General features: G+C 38.9%; 1 protein-coding gene and 1 non-coding gene across 2 annotated transcripts in view; both read left to right on the forward strand.

Annotated features, from left to right (window-relative positions):
• TMEM123 (transmembrane protein 123) overlaps positions 1 to 8983 on the forward strand; it is an 87021-nt gene extending 78038 nt beyond the window's left edge. Inside the window, exons 11-14 of the mRNA XM_068988825.1 lie at positions 4097 to 4123; positions 4214 to 4435; positions 5507 to 5660; positions 8350 to 8983. Coding sequence (XP_068844926.1) covers positions 4097 to 4123; positions 4214 to 4435; positions 5507 to 5660; positions 8350 to 8374 — 428 coding nt within the window. The 3' untranslated portion in view covers positions 8375 to 8983. The remainder of the gene's footprint in view (positions 1 to 4096; positions 4124 to 4213; positions 4436 to 5506; positions 5661 to 8349) is intronic.
• A 4589-nt stretch (positions 8984 to 13572) lies between these two features.
• Positions 13573 to 13644, forward strand: TRNAC-GCA (transfer RNA cysteine (anticodon GCA)). Its single transcript has one exon. It is a non-coding gene; the product is annotated as a tRNA-Cys (tRNA).
• The last annotated feature ends 4045 nt before the right edge of the window (positions 13645 to 17689 follow it).

Consider the following 17689-nt stretch of genomic DNA (forward strand, 5'->3'; position numbering starts at 1 on the left):
ATAGGTTTCTAAAGAGGCAGGTTAGCTGAGGTATATATGCTCAGCTTGTTGAACGAGTTGTAGTTAGTAGGATGTCTGTCTTGTTCAGAATGAAACCAAAAGGAATAGCCCTGTGATGAGTGGGATTCCTCCCTCCGGCAGCCCAGGCCCTGCAGGGGGGCTGCAGTACAGCCCAGCCCCTGTCCTTGCCCCCCCTTCTCCCCTCACCTCTGCTGTTTTGACCTCATGGAAGCAGGCCTGAAGGGGCTTGGGGAGAAGCCCGCTGGGATGTTTTCAGTCGGTGGAGGTGTCCCTGGGTGGCAGATGTGGTTCTTGGGGAGCTTCTGGAGAGACCCTCAGCTGGTACTTACCCCGCCAGTCTCTGGATGCCCTAGGACCTTACCCCTACTGGTCCTCGTGTTCCACTCCCTTCAGTCCAGTTCAGTTCAGTCACTCAGTCATGTCCGACTCTCAGCAACCCCATGGACCACAGTATGCCAGGCCTCCCTGTCCATTGCCAACTCCCGGAGTTTACTCAGACTCATGGCCATTGAGTCAATGATGCCATTCTCGTGGCCCCCACTCTGCAAAGCTGTCGTTTAAAGCAGCCCCGTGCTGGCTGTGTTCCACGGGGCCTGATTTGGTTCATGGGAAGCAAGCACCTTTGTTGTCACTGGAATCAAGAATCGACTCCCAGAGTAGCCTTTTTAAACTCTGCTGACAGGTAGAGACAGCTCACCCACGGCCTCTCGCCTTTAAAGTTACTTTTCAGGCCGGAGTAAGATCTGTGTTTGTCCCTTCAGGTCCAGAGGATGCTGGGCCTGCTCTTCAGGTGATTCCCTTGAAGCCTTTCCAGCTTGCCTTGAGGGCGAGGGCTTGTGTTCCCCTCTTTTACTCTGTGGGCTGAGGTGGGGGTGGACAAAGAGCACACATCACACTTTCCAGTAACATACCCTCCTTGGGCCTTTGTACCTTCTTTTGTCTTGTTTTAACTTGATGTTTTTGTACTTTCTTAGATTGAAATACATAGTTGATATATAACACATTAGTTTCAGGTATATAACATAAGGATTTGATACTTGTCTATATTGCAAAATGATCATAATAAGAACATCTATCATAATATATATAAGAATTTATATAACATCTGTCATCATATTTAGTTACCTTTTTTTCTGATGAGAACTTTCCAGGTCTATTCTCTTAAAGACTCTCGAATACACAGTGTGATACGAACTAGAGTCACCATGTGGTTTCCATCACATCCCCATGACTGACTCAGTTTATAACTAGAGGTTGGTCCCTTTGACCCCCTTCGCTCATGTCACCCACCCTCCACATCCTTACAACTTCCGCTTCTCAGAGGCTGTGGAGACTGAAGGGCTAACACAGCAGAGCTTAACCCTTCCCAAGCCCTGCGTGCATGGTCTGTTCTTCCGACATCTCTGCAGGTGTTCACTGTGCCTCGCCATGGAGAACACTGGCCAGTCACTGAACAGTTATGGGAGAGGGAAGACACCCAGATGCCCATGGAGGGATGCTCTCATTTGTAGAGGAGCCCAGAGGACCATTCACTTATATTATAGACAGTGGGTGGGGGGAGTGACTCACTGAATGTGAGCTCTGACCTTGAAGAGAGCATCCTTGCATTGCAGCTAACACATTTAAACATCACAGAACACACCTTAACATGAAACTTATTTGCCTGTTTTGTCAGGCAAAATTTGTAGAAAATTTTAGCTGCTTAGTCATTTCTTTAACACATTTGGATTTTCTTAATGAACTAACCTGACAGGTCCCTGTTTTTGCCCATGTGACTTTGTATAGTATCTGTGAAGAATATCTTATTATGGCTGGGAGAAGAGAGTAGGCTGTGTGTGTGTGCGTATGTGTATAATCCAAAAGCAGCATTGTGTTCATTGTTCCACTCTGCAGAGATCATTCTGTTCTAAAGATATGATATAAACAATGGTTCTTTGCTGTATTTAACTTCACTATAATAGAATTCATTCAGTAGATTAAAATAATAGGTGATTATTTCAATGCTAAAGTATATTACTTATATCTGTAGCACATTTTAATTGATTTATAAAAGATTAGTTCAAGTTCATAGCATTTCTATCATCTACTTGAATGATTATAATTTATTAGTCTGTATAATACAAAAGTTTTGGTATTATCACCAATGCAGTGGACATGAACTTGGGCAAACTTCGGGAGATGGTGAGGGACAGGGGGGCCTGGCGTGCTGCAGTCCATGAGGTCACAAAGAGTCAGACACGAGTGGGCTACTGAACAACAACATAATATAGAAGTACTAATTCCTTTTGTCTTTTTTAAAAATCAGGTAATACTCAGTGGAAGAGATCACACAATAAAGACCCAGAGTTCAGAAAAGGTGATAGGAATTTAAATAGTAAAAGCTGATGGCCAGATAAGAAGCACTATTAAAACCAGTCTGTAAAGCTGAAAACAAATATTTGAATTCTTTGAATAAAAAGTACAGAATAATTGTGAAAGATAGGGTGATAGTACCTGAAGTCATAGCTTTTGGGTGTGACAGGGACCTTGAAGGCCTGATGCTGTTGTCCGTGGAGAAGGCAGGCCAGGGGCGAATTCTTTCCACTTTGGTTCTTGGCCAGAGAGAGTGAAATGAGAAAATGCAGGCAACATAGAAACTACTAAACCTGCAGAGACAAATAGATAAATTGCAACCAATCAGTCCTAAAGGAAATCAACCTTGAATATTCATTGGAAAGACTGATGCTGAAGCTGAAGCTCCAATACTTTGGCCACCTGATGCGAAGAGCTGACTCATTGGAAAAGACCCTGATGCTGGAAGAGATTGAGTGCAGAGGAGAAGGGGGCGGCAGATGATGAGATGGTTGGATAGTATTGCCAGCTCAGTGGACATAAGTTTGGTAAACTCAGGGAATAGTGGAAGACAGAGGAGCTGAACAATAACAATAGGGCAAAGAGAGATTTTTGATTCCTTGGATAGTATATAGTAAAATAGTATTTATTATGCTTCCTTTGTGGCTCAGACAGTAAAGAATCCACCTGCAGTGCGGGAGACCCAAGTTCGATCCCTGGATTGGGAAGATCCCCTGGAGAAGGGCATGGCTACCCACTCCAGTATTCTTGCCTGGAGAATCCCATCGACAGAGGAGCCTGGCAGGCTGCAGTCCATGGAATCACAAAGAGTCAGACACAACCGAGCAACTAACACACATTTATTTAGTAAATTATAAATAACTAAAGTATCTTTAGTTGTAAGTATCAGTTAGGTTATGATGTTACAATGAAGATAGAGTATGAAAAAAATATTAAGACAGAAATGTTTGCTTTTGGCCATAGGGCATTTTATCCATAGATATTTAGTATTTATTTTTTGATAATAGTACTTACTTATTTCCAGTTGTTTATTTTAAATTAACATGAATGGTTTCCCCTTATAAAACTGGCTTTTGCATATTTTAAGCTTTCCAAAATATTTTTCCAACGATGGAAAATTATTATCACCACTATGAGATTTCCAACCAACCATGTTCTGCAATGTTATTTCAATTCCTAATGTATCATGGGAAGTTGGTTTTACTCTTATAAAGAGTGTCCCGCTTATGCTCACAGCCACTTCAGGTGGTTAGAAGCATGTAGCTACTGTTTGTCCCCAAAGCCTTTTGAAAGAATGTGGCAGGGAAACTTTAAACTTTAAAAACCCTTTTTACATCCATTGGTTTAATAATCTTTTCAACTAATACGGTGACATAAAGTATGGCATATTCAGACAGAGGTGGTTAAGACACTGTCCCTGTACTGAAAGAGCTCCGTCTACTGGGTTGGATCTCCTTCCCCCTCCCCCCACACCCCACCCCACCATATGGTTACAAAAATTCCTAACTCTATGTAAATCCAGGCGTGGTTCCTTTTGAATATTTTCCTGTTTTGAGACATTTTATGGCTTATTGCTGTGTACTGCAGAGTATTAGTAGACTAAGTATCTTCATGCTGCTGTTTGTTAGACCTTTTCCTTTGTGTGACTGTGAAAGGCAGTGAAGTGGAAGCTTGATTATCTGAGTCACAGCCCTTGCTTTAATGTTTCTATATCTTCTCATAGACCCACAGGGACATCACGACCATAAAGGTGAATCTTCCAACCTCAGTGCAAAACCATCAACAGCTTCAGTTTCCCCAGTCTCAAAGAATGTAACCACTACTACCTTGAAACCCACAGGAAAATCATCATCAGAAACTAAAGATTCCTCAGCCTCAAATAATGGGACAGCCACCACCTTGAAACCCTTAACATCTAAAATGATAACACCAGCGGTCTCAACAAATATGACTTCTGCCACCTTAAAGTCTACACCCAAAATAACAAATGTTTCACAAAATACATCCCAGGTATCAGTATCCACAGTGACCACAGCCCACAATAGTTCTTCATCAGTAACAGGTATGTATAAAATGGACCTATTTTTTCCTATGCTGAAAAATAGTTGTTAAAATGCTGCATTTATATCATTCCATTCTGTAAAATGTAGAAATTTAGGCAATTATTTCTCATTTTCTGTATAAATTAGTTGTAGAGATCAGGAAAAGAGTTGATGTAGTAACTATCTTGTTCCTTTAAGAAATTAGCTTCCAACTTAATCATGACAAATAATGACTGTATAAGATCCATCTGTAAATAAATAAATTATCCTAACAGAATTTTATTTTTTTTGTACCTCACTCTAGAAGGGAATTAGGTAGGGTCAGTCTCCATGATTTCTAAACCTAAATCGGTTTTAATCCACTTGTACCATAAAGATATTTTTTAATGGTATTAGATATAGTCACATATATATTATTAGTCTCAGCACTCTTTTTCTTCATTTGTTTAAAATATAATGCCTGTGAAACCTGGAATTCAAAACCTTTAAATTCTCTTTTAAGTTATCCAAAGTTGAACTTCTGTTTAAAAGCTGTTGATTACATTTACCAGAACAAATATCAGATTTTATGATTTCTTTTTTGTGTTTTTATATACTTTTATTCTGAATAGTTTCTCTTCTTTATTACTACAATTTATGTATTGACTTCACAAAATTAAAATAGTAAAAATTCACAATTTGTTCAAAAGGAAAAATCTCAGTTAGAAACATTTATTCAAATTGGATCCAGTTTCAGGATTACAGCTGTTACCCAGACGTGTTTTGTTTAGGGCATGAACTCTTAAAGAGAATTCGTAAAAGAATTCCCCGACTCTTGCTGCCTTGGATGGTTTTGGTAGCCCATCTAAGTCCAGTCTCGCATTAAGATCTTGGGACTGCAGGCAGTGGGGGTTTCTTTAATAAGGGATGTGTTGGGTCAGCTGAAGAAAACTAAAGCCAGGCAGTCACTAGACACAAAACCAGCTGGAAAGCAACTTCATGTCCTTCTCGTCCCCAAGTCAGAGTGCTTACATGGAAATTCAAAATGTTTTAGTTGATTACAATGTATTTTAAAAGCACTAAAACCTATTTTTTGTTTTGTTTTCTTCTAGTCACAACAACTATTATTTCTAAGGAAAATAAAGGATCAAAATTTGATACTGGCAGCTTTGTTGGTGGTATTGTATTAACACTGGGAGTTTTATCTTTTCTTTACATTGGATGCAAAGTGTATTATTCAAGACGAGGCATTCGGTATAGAACCATGTAAGTTTTGATTGGCCAGGACTTTTATTATTATTATTATTAGTTCTTTATTTAAATATCATGACAAAATTTAAGAGTAGAGCCAGTGTTCATCTCGGTGATTAATAATTCACAGATTTATGAGTTATATTCCTATTAATCCTTTGTGCCTAAAGCAAATTGGGTACAAGCTCGTGATTATAACTATTTGCAAATGAAAATGGATGTATATACCTGTAAAAATGATTGTGTTTTATTAGTGTGCCATCCTTTTTCTAACTGGAGACCCAAGTTTAATCAGCCCTTTTCACATGCTTACACCTCTAATCACAAGAAATACCCTATCAGGTCTCCTAAGGCTGTTGACTTAGTGCTGCTGACAAATGTAAGATACACTAAAGTAGCATCCTTGATAAAAACATGATTTCTGCTTTCTGTGACAAAGAAAGTAAAGAAATTCTGACAGCCTCATTTTCCCTGATAATGAGTTGTTAGTATAATATATATTATCAGTTACTCTGTAGTAAAACCATCTTTTCAGGTGAGCTTTATCAACAAGTCCTCAACAACAAACCATGTCATTCTATAGAGCTGATGGTTTTTAGAGATATCATCTCCCAATTTTTGTTACTACAACAAAGTCCTTTTGGTTTTTCTTTTGAGTCTTATATGTACAAGAGTGAATTTATTCTTTTGATTGTTCAGTTCAGTCGCTCAGTCGTGTCCAACTCTTTGCAACCCCATGAACTGCAGCATGCCAGGCCTCCCTGTCCATCACCTACTCCCGGAGTTTACCCAAACCCATGTCCATTGAGTCGGTGATGCCATCCAACCATCTCATCCTCTGTCATCCCCTTCTCCTCCTGCCGTCAATCTTTCCCAGCATCAGTTAATGCATATTTAAAATAAATACCATAGAACAAATGGCATTTTCCAAAATGTAAGTTGTCATATGTCAATACATATATGTCCCATAGAATTTCCATGTCAGAAACATTCAGGAAATGCTGATTGAGCACAGTAAAATTGTGTAAGCCTTTAATATGTTGATGTACATTATGAATTTCTAGGAGGAAATTATAATATCAAAATAAGTCTCAGATTTTTCATTGAACTAAGAAAACCAGACTTTAAAAAATATTTAAATTGTAACTTACCTTCCATGTATAGTAGCCATCATATCAAACTTACTTTAAAAGAATATCAAGGTGGTGTCTTGTCAGATAAACGCACATTCAGAAACATTCATTCTTCCTCTTGTAGCTCAGCCTGTAAAAGAAGAAAAGAAAAAGGAAACTAACTAAATCAAGTTAATTCTAAAAATGCTTTAACATTTGGAAAAATTTTTTAAACCACTCTGTTCCTAGAAATATTTATCATCTGGCTTTTTTTTTTTTTTTTTAATTTCACCAGTTAAACAGAAGGCACATTTTGATTAAATTTAATACATCTCCTTTTTTATATCATCAATATTTATTGATACTCTTGAGACTATAAAACTATGAAGGAACTAAATTTAAGTGTGCTATTTTCATTTTAAAGAGCCTTAACTACGAAGTATGTAGTGTTAGCTTTACGGGCCAGCTTCTTTGTCACATGTACATGGCCACATAATGCTGCATGCCCTGTGGAAGGCGTCAGGTCCAGAGTCCCATAACTGAGGGGACTGTGAGGTGTATAGGGCAGTGTGACGCTAGAAGCAGTCTTATTCATATCACACCAGTAGCTGGTGAAACACCTTATTTCATTGAGTCTCAGAACACATTTTTGTTTTTATGTTTTTCCACATTTTAACCCCTCTGAAGTAGATGCATCTTACTTTCTATGGGATGAGAAAGCATTGTGTTGTAGTTTAATTGACCATGTTTTTCTTAGGGCTACACTTTTTTAAAGTGTTATTTTAAAGCCAGTTGTTCCTTTGAAGTTATAAATAATGACATTCCATAAATAAAGACTTACTATTTTCCCATTAAGGACACTGAGACCAGTATCTAGTAATTATGAGCATTTCTAATTTCCATTTATTGGATAATAACACTGATTAAAGTGTTAACTGCTGTGTTTCTTAGGGTTGCATGGATAGACGGTGGAGTGATGTGGTAAGAGGTGGGGTTGGGGCAGACAGACTTAAATGTGAGTCTGGTTCTACTGTTGACTAGCAGGGTGCCTGCCTACATTCATGTGCATGGTGCAGCAGTGTCTAGTAGTCAAGATGAGAGGCCACAGGCTTACATGCTTGCTTAGCTTCTGATCTTCTGCAAAATGGAATTGACTGATTAAATACCTACCATTATCCACACATACACACACACATATTTTTTTCAGCACCCTCCCTCTGCTTGGGGCTACTGTGATGACTGAATGAGATATGGGTGTAAAGTCTGTAGCAGAACACCTGGCACATAGTAGATGCTCATAAAATGATTGTTCTGGTTATTTTCTTTTTTAAAGAGGTTTATAATAGCTAATTGATGAAAAGTCACAGCTGCTGTAGAGCAGAGATTTGAGTGTAGATCCATTTTGCAACCTGAATACACTGCTTGAATCCTTAACCACTATAGTATACCAGGTACTTTTGCTTAAGAAAACACAAAGCAATGACAGTTTTGATTCTGAAGCTTGAAATTATTCATTACTTAAAAATATGAACTATAAGTATTTTGATACAAATATAAAACATCAAGTAATTTTAACTTTTGATTTATTACAGCGATGAACATGATGCCATCATTTAAGAGACTCCAAGAACCAATGGAAAGAAGAGTGATACAGCCTTATCACCTAATTTTGATTTATTACTTTAATACAGTATTCTCTTCTTGAAAATAGCATAAACAGGCCGTGCATATAATATACAGTGTATTATATAAATATGTAAAGATTCCTCATGATTATTAAAGGAAAAAGGTTTTGGTTTGGGGGTTTTTAATGAACATATGGAGCATATAGTTAGTGCAGTGGTATTATATTCAGTTTTAGAAAATACATAGTAAGACACACAAGTCTGGTCTTACTTTTCTGTGGCATTGGTCACATAGGCCAGTAATTGGAAAGCATCATCACTGAAGGGTATGATGCCATCTGGTCATTCAAATAAGGAGCTTGTCTCAGCACTAAGGATTTTGATGTCTTTGTTAGTCACACAAAGAATCTCAGTGCTAATAACAGCTGGATATATCCTAATTACCATTGCCACATAGCAGAAATTATATGAATAAGCCACATCTTAAGCATAATTTTAGTTTATTGTCTCTTCAGAAACCATCAATATTTTATATAGTTAAAGTTAGTTATTTTGTTTAGAACAAAATACATGCCCTCCCCCACCAAAAAAAAAAGAAAAATTAAAACTAGAAACAGTATCTAGGCTCATCCTTGTTAGAGAACCATTGGAGAGCCTGTATTTTTCTTTTGTGCTTTCAATAGCAGTTGATGTAACTGCCTTTTTTCTCCTCTGTAATTGCTGTTTAACATAATAATGTTTTAAAAACTTAGTTGTTAGTATTAAATAATTAGATTATTTGCTACTGTGAGAACACTGTCACCACTGGAAATTGCTTTATTTCATGTTCAGTTGTTAATTTTATATTTAGTGAATATTTTTAACAGATGTAGAACTGCTTTCAATGTTTAGAAATGGTTAACATAATGTAAACAGACTTAGCTTAAAAAAAAAATACCTTTAGATGATTTCCACAGCAACACTTAGCACTCTTTGGTCGAAATGAGAGAGAAGTGCTGTGTTTGCCAAGCTGTGGGGCTTCCCTCAGGCTGCTACTCCTATAGGTGCACTCCATCAGTGTCACTCAGAGATTTGGGGAAATAGCATTTTTACACTAAAACACCAACATATTTTGGAATAAATTCTTAGTTTTAAAACAGGAGTTTTTAAGACCGGACATTCCTGCTTCCGTATTTGGGTCTTCTCTCAACTTCTCCTCTTCTCCCCTGCTGAGGAGGAGGCACTTTCAGATGTATTATGTTAATGGAGAGAAAAAGCATAATATTATAAAGACAGCAGTATTAGCCAACATATTTTGGAGTGTTTTCAGCTTTACAGTTTATATTCCAGCACTCAAAACTCAGGGTCAAGTTTTAACAAAAGAGATACTTAGTCATACTACGTACTAACATACTGTTTCTTCTGTCTTAGACGGTCAAAGTAAATCACACCAATTTCTGACAGCCCAGAAATGAGCTAAGAAGTCCTAATAAATGTGTACGTTCATTTAAGAAGAATTAAATGTAACTTTTGTGCAGAGAATCAAGAATTCTGATATGAAAGGATCATTTCTACTCACTGTGTATTGTGGCCAACTGACATGATGAAGAATAAGAATTATGCAAAATCTGGATGTGACAGGACGGGTGGATGAGACCCATGCAGTGTGGAAGGCGTGCATGAAACACGTGTTTGCGTTAGTTTGGAAAGAGATCTGGGCTGATAGATGACTTGTATGTTACTAACTTATCCATGACTGGTCCTTTAACCACTGCTTTACTTCTTTGCAAAATATACTGAAGACATGTTTTATAGTAAAGAAGGCTTTTTAACCTTAACTTGTCTTCTGAATTCTTGGTATTTCAGTACTTCAAGTCAGTCAGAACTTTGTAGACAGGCCTGAAATTTTCTTGAATACTTGTTTCTTAGCACTTTGAAAATATAAAACCACTTTTTAAGTACTGAATGTCATTATTTGCCTTTAAAATTTCCTGTTCTTGGGGCTTGAAAAAATTTAGTTATGTCTTTTTCTGTATATAAGTTGTATAATTTGTTACTTTCAAATATCAGTAGTTCAATACAATCAGGTTTTGGGGTTTGGGAGCTTTTTGGTTATCTGCAAAAAATAAGGGAAACAACTATAAAACCAGTATTTCACTTTGGAGCACATTTCCTAAGTATAAATTTATCTTCCTCATTATGTTTACTTCAGCAAATGTTCAGTTTCATTTGCATTCTTTAAGAATGTATTTACTTGAAGATAAAACCAACTCAAATGTATGTTTAAATATTAGGTAGAATTCAACCTAAGATTTTTAAATTTCCTTGGATAGTCCATAGAATGAATAATTCAAATACAGTTAATGAGAGCTGGCAAAATTAGAGTGATAATTTTGTATTTTTCAGGAAAAAAATATAAAGCAAATTTCTGTTACATTTTTTCTTTTTATTATAAGGACCAACTTTTGGTATTTCCTTGTTACTGAGATCTATTTTTAGAATAAAATTCTGTTCTTTATCCAAGAGTAGTGTGTGGTTTTGCTTCATTTTTTATCAAACTCAGGAGAAACTAACAGAAAATGCCCAAAGTGAAAAGGCAGATTGTTGTGTGGTTGCCTGGCCCAGCAGCAGCCTCACGTGGAAGCTTGGTACAGTAGATCCCACCCCAGATCTCCTGAATCACAGTCTCTGGGGTGGAGCCCAGCAGTCATTTAGCAGTCCTGTCAGGTGATTCTGAACACCAGTCTGAGAGGCACTGCTCAAAGGACTTTCATTTAAAGCCACTTATTTTTATTCTTCTGGGTAGAACCTTTAAAACAAGTATATCTGTTGTAGAAATTTTACAATTACCGTTTCTGATATAAGTCAGCTGCAAATGTATTAACATATGGTTTTTCAACACTTTTTCTTTACAACTGGATATAATTTAGCTTTATTGAAAGAATGACTTGGCTTCCCAGGTGGTGCTAGTGGTAAAGAACCACCTTCCAATGCAGGAGACATAAGAGATGGGGGTTCCACCCCCAGGCGGGAAGGTCCCCTAGAGATGGGCATGGCAACCCAATCTAGTATTCTTACCTAGAGAATCACATGGACAGAGGAGCCTGGCGGGCTACAGTCCGTAGAGTCGCAGAGTCAGACAGGACTGAGTGACTTACCACACATGCAAGGAAGACTTAAATACATATTGTTACAGAGTAACCAAGGGGAAAAGGTGCAGTCTGCAGAAAATTCTTTATATAATAAAATGTACTCCTACAGTAATATTTGTACATAATTCTTCCTCCCTCCACATCATTACTTCAGCTTCACTCTGGGTAGTTATGCTCCCAGCAGCGTCAGGCTTGAATGTGTTTCTTATTTAGGTAAACAATGGTATGAGTATAGATAGAATAAACATCACATCTGTCGAGGAAAAAAATGCCCTTTTAAGGTTCAGCTAGTTATTCTTTAAAAATTGAAGTATCTTATACATAGAAAATGGAGAAGGCAATGGCACCCCACTCCAGTACTCTTGCCTGGAAAATCCCATGGATGGAGGAGCCTGGTAGGCTGCAGTCCATGGGGTTGCTAGGAGTCGGACACAACTGAGCGACTTCACTTTCCCTTTTCACTTTCATGCATTGGAGAAGGAAATGGCAACCCACTCCAGGTGTTCTTGCCTGGAGAATCCCAGGGACAGGGGAGCCTGGTGGGCTGCTGTCTGTGGGGTCACACAGAGTCGGACATGCCAGAAGTGACTTAGCAGCAGCAGCAGCATACATACCAAAAAAATGCCGTGTGTCATCACCAAGGTGGCAACATAGATTGTTCCTGACTTCCTCTCACCCCACTTACAAGAAGCACAGCTGACAACTATTGTGCACCGAGAGAAGCCTGGAACACAGGAGTGAGGCTGAAGCATCCCCTTGCACCACAGACACCAAGAAAGACCACATTTAAAGGTACAGAGGAGGGGCTACATGGTGACTCACTGCCCCTCCCCAGGCTAGCACCATAACATACCAAGAGGTTTCCCCTGAGCTTAGAGTTACCCCATTTGGAAGAGAGAGCCCAGAGTGGATATCCAGTTCCCCCAGCACTATAGGTCACTTCTTCGGAGCACCCACTCGTCTCACCCCCTGAGAACTGCAAGGAAATCTGGGGGGCTTGACCACTTGGAATCCAACAGAGAAAAGGAGAAAGCTTGCAGTAACCAGCACTCAGAACGTGGCAGGTGAAGTCCGACCAGCAACATGCAAGTGCTGTGGTCCCAGCAGCTTTGCTCATCTCCAGAATCAGAATCAATTTGGTGGCACAGTCTAACCTGGGAACTCAGTGAAGTGCAGGACTGCCTGATTTGGGTCCCCAAAGAGATTTGGCAGCCCTGGCCCATGGTCTACTCTCACCCCCAGAAGCTGAGGCATACCCTGTCCCACTGATGAAGTGGGAAAAATAGAAACATATAACCTGCCAAACTGACTCAGAAGAAATAGGACATTTGCACAGACCGTTTATTAATAAGGAGATTGAATGGGTAGTCAAAAATTCCCAGCACTAAAAATACCAGGACAAAACAGCTTCACTGGAGTATTTTATAAAACACTGAAAGAACTAAATCATTCTCAAAGCTCTTACCAAAAAAAAAGAGGAAGGAACATTCCCAAATTAGTTTTATGAGGCTCACATTACTGTAGTACCAGTCAGAAAAGGCCACTACCAGAAAAGAGAACTATAGGCCAATATCCCTGATGAATATAGTTGCAAAAATTCTTCATAGAATACTGGCAAACTGAATTCAGCCACACACACACACAAAGATCATTCACCATGATCAACTGGGACTTTTATTTCTAGGATGTAAGGATGGTTTCACCAGGCTTCCCTGGTGGCTCAGAGGGTAAAGCGTCTGCCTGCAATGCGGGGGACAGGGGTTCGATCCCTGGGTCAGGAAGATCCCCTGGAGAAGGAAATGGCACCCCACTCCAGTACTCTTGCCTGGAAAATCCCATAGACTGAGAAACCTGGTAGGCTACAGTCTATGGGGTCTCAAAGAGTCGTATAGGACTGAGCAACTTCACTTCAAGGATGGTTTAACATATGCAAATAACTCTGTGATACATCACATTAATATAATGAAAAAAATACCTCAGACACAGAAAAAGCATTTGAAAATTTTAACATCCGTTCATCTTAACATAATTAAAGGAATGTACCTCAACATACTGGATTTCCCTGGTGGCTCAGATGGTAAAGCGTCTGTCTGCAATGCAGGAGACCCAGGTTCGATCCCTGGGTTGGGAAGATACCCTGGAGAAGGAAATGGCATCCCACTCCAGTATTCTTGCCTGGAAAATCCCATGGACGGCGGAGCCTGGTAGGCTACCGTTCATGGGGTTGCAAAGAGTCGGACATGACTGAGCAACTTCACTTTCACTTTCACCTCAACATAATAAAAGTTATATATCACAGGCCCACAGCTAACATACTCATTAGTGAAAGGTTGAAAGCTTTCCCTCTAAGATAAGAACAAAACAAGAGGGAGGTCTCTGATGGTCAGGTGGATAAAATTCCATGCCCCCAACGCAGGGGGCCTGAGTTTGATCCCAGGTCAGGGAACTAGATCCCATATACCACAACTAACAGAGTTTGCAAGCTGCAACTAAACATTCTGCATGCCTCAATGAAGATTGGCAATCCTATGTGCTGCCACTAACACCTGGTGCAGCTAAATAAAAATTTTAAAACATATTTTTTTAAAAAAAAGAACAAGACATGAGTGCCCACCTTCACCACTCCTATTCAACAAAGTTCCAGAAGTCCTAGCCAGAGCAATCAGGCAAGAAAGAGAAAAGGCAACAAAATTGGAAAGGAGGAAGTAAAACTGTCCCAGTTTGCAGATGACATGATTTTATATATAAAAGAACTTAAAGACTCCACCAAAAAGCTTTTATTTTGTTAAATACAGACTATGGACAAAACATAAATATTTTTTAAAAGTATATTCTTCATTGCTCCATGCGGGCTTTATCTAGTTGAGGCAAGTGGGGGCTACACTCGAGGTGCAGTGCAGAAGCTTCTCATGGTGGTGGATTCTCTCTTTACGGAACACAGGCTCTCGGGCTTGCAGGCCTCAGTAGCTGCAGCACACGGGCTCAGCAGTTGTGGCACATGGACTTAGTCACCTCAGCATGCGGGACCCTCCCAGATCAGGAATTGAATCTCTGTCCCCTGATTAGGCAGGTAGATTCCTAACCACTGTGCCACCAGGGAAGCCCCACCAAAAAGCTTTTAGTTCTATTTAACAAACTCAACAAAGTTGCAGTTTACAAAATAACATTCAAAAACAGTAGTTTTCCTATACACCAATAATGAATTATTTGAAAAAGAGAAAAATTGTCCCACTTACAATAGCATCAACAACAAACAAATACCTAGGAATAGATTTAATCAGGAGATGAAAGATCTCCACTCTGAAATTATAAAACAGTGATGACAGAAACAGAAGACACAAGTAAATGGAAATATAGTCTGGGTTGGAAGAATTAATATTGTTAAAACATCAATACTACCAAAAGCCATTTAGAAATTCAGTGCAATCCCTACCAAGATTTAAATGGCATTTTTAACAGAGGTAAAAAACAATCCCCAAATTTAGATAGAACCACAAAGACTACAAAGAGCTAAAGCAATCCTGAGAAAGAAGCGGGGCAAAGGCTAATAGAGTTTTGTCAAGAGAACACACTGGTCATAGCACACACCCTCTTCCAACAACACAAGAGATAACTCTGCACAAGGACATCACCAGATGGTCAACACTGAAATCAGACTGATTTTATTCTTCACAGCTGAAGTTGGAGAAGCTCTATACAGTCAGCAAAAATAAGACTGGGAGCTGACTATGGTTCAGATCATAAGCTCCTTATTGCAAAATTCAGACTAAAATTGAAGAAAGTATGGAAAACCACTAGACCATTCAGGTATGACCTAAATAAAATCCTTTATGATTATACAGTGGAAATAGAAATAGATTCAAGGGATTAGATGTGATACACCAAGTGCCTGAAGAACTATGGACAGAGGTTTGTAACACTGTACAGGAAGCAGGGATCAAAACCATTCCAAAAAGAAAAAGAAATGCAAAAGGCAAAAAGGCTATCTGAGGAGTCCTTACAAATAGCTGAGAAAAGAAGTGAAAGGCAAAGGAGAAGGAGCAAGATATATCCAACTGGATGCAGAGTTCCAGAGACTAGCAAGTAGAGATAAGAAAGCCTTCCTAAGTGAACAGTGCAAAGAAATAGAGGAATGGGACAAATAGAATGGGAAAGACTAGAGATTTCTTCAAGAAAATTAAGAGATACCAAGAGAATATTTCATGCAAAGATGGGCACAATAAAGGACCGAAACAGTGAAGACCTAACAAAAGCAGAACAGATTAAGAAGAGGTGGCAAGAATACACAGAAGAACTGTATAAAAAAGGTCTTACTGATCCAGATAACCAGGATGGTGTGGTCACTTACCTAGAGCCAGACATCCTGGTGTATGAAGTCAAGTGGGCCTTAGGAAGCATTACTACAAACAAAACTAGTGGAGGTGATGGAATTCAACTGAGCTACTTAAAATTATAAAGGATTATGCTTTTAGAGTGCTGCATTCAGTATGCCAGCAATTTGGAAAACTCAGCAGTGTCCACAAGATCAGAAAAGGTCAATTTTCATTCCAACTCCAAAGAAGGGAAATGCCAAAGAATGTTCAAACTACCATACAATTGCATTCATTTCACACACTAGCAAGGTAAAGCTCAAAATCCTTTAAGCTAGGCTTCAACAATAAATAAACAGAAAACTTCCAGATGTACAAGCTGGATTTAGAAAAGGCAAAGGAACCAGAGATCAAATTGCCAACATCCACTGGATCATGGAAAAAGCAAGAGAAATCCAGAAAACATCTACTTCTGCTTCATTGACTACACTAAAGTCTTTGACTGTGTGGATCACAACAAACTGGAAAATTTTTTAAGAGATTGGAATACCAGACCACCTTACCCACCTCCTGAGAATGTATGGAAGTCAAGAATCAACAGTTAGAACAAGACACGGAACAATGGACTGGTTCCAAACTGGGAAAGGAGTCTGTCAAGGCTGTATACTGTTACCTTGCTTATTTAACTTATATGCAGAGTACATCATGCGAAATGCTAGGCTGGTTGAATCACAAACTGGAATCAAGATTGCCAGGAGAAATATCAATAACCTCAGATATGCAGATGAATCACCCATATGGCAGAAAACAAAAAAGAACTAAAGAGCCTCTGGATGAAAGTGAAAGATAAGAGTGAAAAAGTTGGGTTAAAACTCAACATTCATAAAACTAACATCATGGCATCTGGTCCCATCACTTCATGGCAAATAGATGGGGAAACAGTGGAAACAGTGACAGACTTTATTTTTATGGGCTCCAGAATCACTGCAGATGGTGACTGAAGCCATAAAATTAAAAGATGTTTGCTCCCTGGAAGAAAAGCTATGACAGACCTAGATGATATATTAAAAAGCAGAGACATCACTTTGCAAACAATGGTCCCTATAGTCAAAGCTGTGTTTTTTCCAGTCATGTACAGATATGAGAGTTGGACCATAATGAAGACTGAGCACTGAAGAATTGATGCTTTTGAACTGTGCTGTTGAAGACTCTTGAGAGTCCCTTGGACTGCAAGGAGATCAAACCAGTCCATCCTAAAGGAAATCAGTCCTGAATATTCATTGGAAGGACTGATGCTGAAGTTTCAACACTTTGGCCACCTGATGTGAAGAATTGACTCATTTGAAAAGACCCTGATACTGGGAAAGATTGAAGGCAAAAGGAGAATGGGATAACAGAGGATGAGATGGTTGGATGGCATCATTGACTCAATGGGCATGACTTTGAGCAACCTTCAGGAGATAGTGAAGGACAGGGAAGCCTGGGGTGCTGCAGTCCATGGTGTTGCAAAGAGTCAGACATGACTGAGCGACTGAACGACAAATATGGCAAAATAATATTCGACAAAGGAGCCAAGAATTCTCAATGGAAGTGTGTCAGTCTTCAATAAATGGTGCTAGGAAATTTGGACATTCACATGTAAAAGAGTGAAATTAGATCCCTATCTTAACACTCCTCACAAAAATTAACTCAAATGGATTAAAGACTTAATATAAGACCTGAAACCATAAAACTCCTAGAAGAAAATATAGGAAAGAACTTCTTTGACATGAGTCTTGGCAATGATTTTTTTTAATATACCACAAAGCAAAAGCAACAAAATAAAAAATAAACTGGTGGGACTACTTCAAACTAAAAAGCGTCTGC

The sequence above is a fragment of the Capricornis sumatraensis genome, chromosome 16 (assembly GCF_032405125.1).
Source record: "Capricornis sumatraensis isolate serow.1 chromosome 16, serow.2, whole genome shotgun sequence".
Taxonomy (NCBI): Eukaryota; Metazoa; Chordata; class Mammalia; order Artiodactyla; family Bovidae; genus Capricornis; species Capricornis sumatraensis.